This window comes from Saccostrea cucullata, unplaced genomic scaffold, assembly GCF_032062105.1.
Source record: "Saccostrea cucullata isolate Sc308-1 unplaced genomic scaffold, CSIRO_AGI_Scuc_v1 ctg12, whole genome shotgun sequence".
NCBI classification, from domain to species: Eukaryota; Metazoa; Mollusca; class Bivalvia; order Ostreida; family Ostreidae; genus Saccostrea; species Saccostrea cuccullata.
Window position 1 is genome coordinate 370514 of NW_026933001.1, and position 7237 is coordinate 377750.

The window sequence follows — 7237 nt, forward strand, 5'->3', positions numbered from 1 at the left end:
AAAATGTGATGTTAACTTTTGCATTTATTTTGATTACCATCACATGTTACATGTGTGAAAACAATCACTCGGACGCAAATCCGAAACGAAAAGATGTATCTAAACTTCTGCAAGAAAATGTTTGATAAATAAAAGTATATTTTTGATAACACCTCGTACATGTCATAATGAACGTTTTTATAATAGCTCATTGGTCTGACATCAAGCAGTCAAACTGCGGACATGATTATAACTAGCATCGAGCTCTTTTCTTAGACTCAAGGTCTCTTGGTCAGGGGAACTGGTTTTAGGATGGGGCTTTAAAATGCATAAATTCTTTGAAATCTCTCTTCTTTCTGCTCCTGGATATTAAGTAAACAGAATAAGTGATTGTTTGATATCATGAGCAAGATGCTTCTTTCTAAATGTTGAATGGCTCCTGCATCAGAGTTCTGGTGTTAGAGAGGGAACTGTTGATTCAGTGTATAATAAAAATGAAGAAAATACAGAAAAATCTATTAAAATATTCTTCTTTGTCTCCTAAGGGTGCTTTGCGACAAGCTTAGTTGAATTTTGCCATATAGCGGTAGTTGTGGAGGAGTACACGAATTGGGAATATTATAAAGAGCTGTTTTGTTTGTTTGTACATGTATCCTCCACTCGGCACTTAGGGCCATTGAGCAGTGAGGGATCTTTTTCGTGCCAGCACCTACTGTGACACAGGACCTCGATTTATACGGTCTCATCCTAAGGACCGGTCTCCACGTCCCACAGTGGGATTCGAACCCGCGACGTAAGGATCAACTTCTTACTCCGCGACTCTAAAGCAGACCTCGTATCACTGCGCCACGCGGGTGACTTATAAGTAGACTGACCGTCTAGAGGTAAACTCTTTTTCTAAAAAGAAGTTCGGGTATAATGTTTTTATCCTGGTCTGTCCGTCTGTCTGTCACATCAGCTTCTTCCTCGAATAAGTTTTACAATGAAATCAGTTGTCAACCCCATTTTTTAAAATATTAATGGTGAAACGAGAAAGATAACAACGAACAATATTCGAGCTCAAAATTCCATTCAAACACAAATCAGAAGCAGCTAGAGCAAACACGGGCACCTCAGAGATCAGGTACCATGGACGGGTGAGCATCCCCTGATGACCGATCACACCCGCCCTTTGCTTCTTGCCATGCATGATCGAAAAATCCGTAGACAATTCAATGTGTAAATCATGGCTTAAAACTAGTTATTACATGTAGTATGAAAAACGTCCATCAGCATTTGATTGAATTATCGATTGTGTTTACTGACAAGGTCATTGTATCGATCTTAGGACTTGGCGGAATGTACCTGCGGAACTGTAGCTCTTCGAAAAAATATATATAGACAGACGCAGAACTGTAGCTCTCCGAAAAAATATATATTGACAGACCGGAGAGCTACAGTGCCACCTATTGAAAAACTGTATATTTATTGCGTACGAAAATGTGCGCTCGGTTTTGGATTAATTCCTCAAAATTTTTACCTCTATTGCAAAAAAAGTTTGATTTCAAAAAGTCCTTAATCCTCTATTAATTACTCTCGTAGGTTACATCTGTACGAAGTGCGTTGGACCGAATTAACTTACAAACCAAAATGGCAGTATAGATAGGCAAAATTTTCGATGATCCCAATTTCAGGTCCAGGAGGGTTTTAAAAACAATTATAAGGAATGTTTTCTTGTGGAAACAGTAAAAAAAATGTTAGCACACGGTTAGCAATATTTTGAGATGACAGATTTAAAAACATGGAGAAATAAATCTAGAAACAGCGCACTTTTTTGTGCGCAATAAATAGTTTTTTCAATCAGGCATTCAGAGAAATTGTCGTGATTTTCATACTTATTTGGTATTTTTTGTCTTCTATTTCCGTCATGTATTCTATAATACATAGTGTAAAAGGCTTTTGCTATCATTGCAAGACACCACAAATCACTTCTCATTTAATAACATGATAATAATCATTGGTATCTAAGGCTGGATTCAAGAAAATCTTATTTTTCTAAAACTGTATTAATTGTTTTCTCCTTTTATAGGGCACAAATGTCAACTTTTTAAAGACCTTTTCTAAGACTTCCAATGACTGAGTCGTATAAAGATGAATGAAATGAAAATTGTTGCATGAAAAATTTTCATTTTCAAGCTTCATTTTGATGCATTTCAAATTAAATATTAATTTTTGGAGTAATCCTTCCTGGCTGAGGATCGGATATCCTTTCACGGGTAATAACTTGCCTCGTTTCAAAAATTGTTCGTGCGTAGAGCATGCTCCTTGCGTATCGAATCAGCCAAGAGGTACACATGTAAACCCCATATACAGGCGATAAGGGTTTATTGCCTCTTTAGAACGGAAAAATGGCGATTAAAAAATTTATCATAAACTTTGTTCTCATTACTTAAAAGTCCATTTAACAATACAACTTTTGGAGAGGAGGAAAAATGGGCCTCTATAACATCTAAAAAGAATTTGTTCAAAATCTTAAACGTGAACAGACGAACAACTTGTGGCCTTCAACTCTACATTTAGATAGGTCCCTATACATCGACGACGTATTGTCAATTAACAATGGTTATTTCCATTGTTTTGTCGATACAATATACCCTGGTGAGCTTGAAATAAAAGATACTCTAAATCTGTTTCAAAGTTTGATATTTTACAAGGAAAAGACGTTTATGGTAATCTAACAACCAAGCTTTATGAAAAAAGTGATCAATTTACCTATTCAATGTCAACTTTCCTTACATATTCAACAATATCACCTGCATACTGGAATTATATCTCGCAGTTGATTTGATACGCAAGAGCATGCTCTTTGTATGAATACAGTAGTTTTTCTAAAACGAGGTAATTGACAAACAAGTTGATGAAATAAGAATATCAGCGGTCTCATTCAAAGTCACCATTTCGTAAGTTCTATGGTTGATAAAATGACCTTGTCAGCAAATACAATCTATTATTAAGTCATATGTATACTTATTGTTAGACCACTATTCACATAGTGAATTGTCGACGGATTTTCCCGTAATTTCCCGATCATGGCAAGGAGCACACAGCGGGAGTGAACGGTTTGTAGGGGATGTCAATCCTCCATGACACCTGATCCTTCCTCTAATGTTTTAGAATTCAATGTTTGCTCTGCTTCAAAATTTGTATTAATTAATGGACTTTTTAAAAAAAAAGTTTCAATACTGTTCGTTATCACCATATATTTCATCCAAAAGAATTTGACGAGAAGTTAGACAAAAATAAATCCATTCTGGCATATTTTTACCCTCCTTGTCACTCCTCAGTATTTCTTTCAAAAATGATAAAAGTTGGTTTAATCAAACAATAACTCAAAAAGGGTATATCCACCCTAGCTTTTAGTTTTCCCCAAGAACTTCAAGTTCGTAATCGCTTATCAATACATTGATTTATTTTCTCAAAGATATTCATGTATTTTGCACAGAGTTTAATTGGACTGACTGGTTACCACAATGTTTTCCGAAAACGTAACATACACTTTCATCTATATTGGGAGACAGTAGGACGATTTAAAACGGTACCTTCTTTTTTTAAACAACTACAATTCTAGTAGATTAGGTTTGTTTTGGCTTCGGTGTTTTCGCGCCATTCTGAGGCACTGCGAGTCTGGGTACCCCCGGGCCTTCTCTGGTGGACTGGATATTATAGTTATGGCGGACCTTCATCTCGTTCGCGTAGGTATCAGCATTTTCAGCTAAATAATTCTGGACTTTCTGAAACACTGGATGATTCTGTACTTCGTCCAAGTTTGTTGCCTTGACGAATTTGGGTGTCGGTCCAATAGGAAGTTCCAGTAACTTAGGAGTACTTGAGAGGGTAGATGCTACTATTGTATGGTCCTTAATAATGTCACATATCTTAAGCACACTTGTAAATCCACATGGGGTAGCCGGGGGTCTCCCATGCATTAGGCTTAGTATGACATCCTTTGACAATCCAGCTTCCATCATACTGTGTATAGAATAAACGTAGCCACACCTCTCTGCGTTAAGCCGTTTAGACGTTGTTTTCCGTGACTCAATAAGATAGAAAAACCCAGTGGATTCAAACGGAAGAAGAAATTCCGTTCCCTCGTTGTCAGAACACTTCAAACATCGCATCAGATTTTTAACTGTCTTCTTTTTATCAATATATCTGACAAAGTCTTCGTGTATATTCAGTACATTGTAAACTCCAGGGTTAATTGTCAGTTTTTCATATAATCCATCTGGATTACTTTTGCTGCCTTTCTGGATGTTCAAGAACCCGGATACAGGTTTACAACATAGAAATCGAACTGGCATGATTCGAGCAACATTGGCGACAGTTGTCAGTGGTTTATCCAGGTCGTCAATGAGACGAAACCAACCTGCCAAAAAGGACTCAACTTTAAAGTCTGTTCAGTGATTTGTCTTGGTGCAGAACACCTTAAAATATTATGTTTGCTTTATAGTTTTGCTTTAAATCATATTTGTTTTTTTTTACGTTAAAGAAATAAAGTTGTACAATAATGAAGATTTTTACATAAAAATACCCAAACAAATTCCGAAGAAAAAATACAGTACTGACGTTATATATATAAACCGTTGTGAAATAAACCTACCAGGATACTTTTCTGGGATAACTACCACTGGACCATCTTCTCGGCAGACGGCGCCTGTCAATACGTCTACGGAAGTGACGTTTTTGCCGTAAATCTTACGACCCTTCACTTCCTTGTACAAGAGCAGAGGTTTGTGGACATCTCTTGCTGAATTTTTTTCTGAAGACAAGACATTCTCTGTACTTAACCTGACCACAACCGGAAGTCTGTCCTCTTTTAAAATCTCGAGTAACTTTTTTGGCTGCTTTTCCCAAACAAATGTTGGATCATCCTCTCCTTTCATTAGAGATCTTTCAGCCCCCGCCATGTTTTTCGTATGTAGTTATGGTGTCTACGAAAGTTATACATTTAATTTCGTTGTTATTCAAATATACTTGCTTCTCATGGATATGAATAAATATTTAAAAGTAAAGCTCGTTGAATTTTAATGAATGCTGTTCAATGTAGTAAATAATCAAACTATAGAAAACCTTTTTATTTCTTTGATGCACTGTTGATTTTTGTCAATTCAGAGATTTGTTTGTGGAGTATATACCTGTATACGATTACCTTGCTGTCTCGGAAATATCGTCATTGGAGCATTTTGGACCACTTCACTGGAATCACTCAAATAAATGAATCATATATAAGTGCATATCGACAGTGTTTATCTCTGATATCATTATTACTGATATGAGGCCTATTCGTTTATATATACAAGTATTAAACATGTTTAAAAAAGGAAAAATTAGGCAACATTTATTTCTTTTCTGATGATAAAAGGTGCATACATGCAAGCAGATTAAATTTGGGCAAATCCTTGATTTTAAGATGCCTTCTACATGAATAATCTCTTCTTTTTTGAATGACAATGATTGACTCGAATGATCATTTTACGCGTTGTGTGAAAACATTTCAATGAACTTAAATTTTGATGCCTTTTGAAAAACTCATGACACCTTGCGTGAGAAGTAAATTATAAAAGAGGGCGGCAATAGGAAATGGACTTACTGTTTCAGTGTTTAATTTAGACATCCGAGAAACATTCCTTTCATTCAGCACATTCCACAAGCTGCAGAAAGTTCATTATAAAAGGGAATCTCTGAAATAAAATACACAAAGCAGAATTGTATGTTTAATCCAATAGATCATTCTCTCCTTCAAGCGCTTTTTTGGAAACACAGACTTATACCTATAGGTTTTCGTAATCAGTTGCAATTTTTTTTTTCTTTCCGTTTCACCGTTTTATTTCCTAACCTATGGTCAAGGTGAGTTTAAAGGTTTTGTAGAAGGGACTTAATACCCTATCTTTTGTGAATATATAATGTTTTGTGTCACTTCATAAAAGAAGGAAAGCTATTCAATACAAAGATACGTCACTCAATTAAATATCTTGGACACCCAATATCGAGTTATGCCGCATGCCGATTTTCTTTGTCATTGTATTCATTCTAGCATTTCCAAAGCAATTTTTTAATAGTCTTTTTATGAAGAATATTTCTCTTTTTTATTTTCCTTTCTTTTGATATTATCTTTTCAACAAAAGTAATGTGCTTGAGTACCCTTTCAAAAATTGATAGTATATTTAAGAATTGAAATAAGAACGTTTTATAATTTGTCCATTTACCCCCGCTTGAAAAGCGAGAGTATACTAACTTAGTAACTAAGTATAGTGATAGGTGTCTGAGGTATACACGTCTCTTATCTGCAACTTCTCCTGTACAACTGAATAAAAATATAATAATATATTTAACAGAATCTTTGTTATATAGTCGCATTGCTCAGCTCTTTTTTTTTTCGTTTCGATGGGACAGATAATCGTTTTTTGTTTTTTTTTATTTAGCAAATTATGGACACTGTCATTCTTTCTGTAACATTGGGGGTAACCATCTCTTAACCACAACTCCTCCTATACCACTCAGTAGAATTTAATGAGTTATTCACATAATCTTAATTGTTAAAAATCACAATATTATTTATATACAACAAACTTTAAATCTTTGAAAGTAATTGATCAAAATATTTCATTAATATTGCAATCTATGGATACTGAAATTAAAGAAAAAAGATGAAGAAAACTTTATCAATCACGTCTATTTATACAATATTCATCAACATATATTCATACAAAACTCATTAACATCTATCCATACAAAACTCATCCATACAAAACTCATCAACATCTATCCTTACAAAACTCATCAACATCTATCCATACAAAATTCATCAACATCTATCCATGCAAAACTCATCAACATCTATTCTTACAAAACTCATCAACATCTATCCATACATACAAAACTCATCAACATCTATCCATACAAAACTCTTCAGCATCTATCCATATAAAACTCATCAACATCTATCTATACAAAACTCATCAACATCTATCCATACAAAACTCTTCAGCATCTATCCATACAAAACTCTTCAGCATCTATCTATACAAAGCTCCGCATACATCCACATAATATACATCAACTTTAATCCATATAACACACATCGTCATCTTTCCATACTCATCTATATCTATTTATTCAATACTCATAAACATATCGTAAATCCAAGAATTACTCATCTGCATTTAGGCATACAATACTCGATACATATCAACACTTATATATCCACATAATATACATC

General features: G+C 34.7%; 1 protein-coding gene across 6 annotated transcripts; it reads right to left on the reverse strand.

The window, feature by feature from the left end:
• Positions 1-3368: 3368 nt before the first annotated feature.
• On the reverse strand, positions 3369-6025 carry LOC134236849 (uncharacterized). 6 transcript variants are annotated; one of them, XM_062718993.1, is made up of 5 exons: positions 5790-6025; positions 5609-5697; positions 5154-5214; positions 4619-4949; positions 3369-4384 (listed from the first exon to the last, which is right to left on the reverse strand). In XM_062718993.1, exons 4-5 carry the CDS (start codon positions 4923-4925, stop codon positions 3591-3593), a joined length of 1101 nt encoding a protein of 366 aa, XP_062574977.1. In that variant the 5' UTR covers positions 4926-4949; positions 5154-5214; positions 5609-5697; positions 5790-6025; the 3' UTR covers positions 3369-3590. The 6 variants fall into 6 exon arrangements, with proteins under 6 accessions (XP_062574977.1, XP_062574981.1, XP_062574980.1 ...); XM_062718997.1 differs by having other exon boundaries at positions 5168-5223; XM_062718996.1 differs by having other exon boundaries at positions 5154-5223.
• Positions 6026-7237: the final 1212 nt, after the last annotated feature.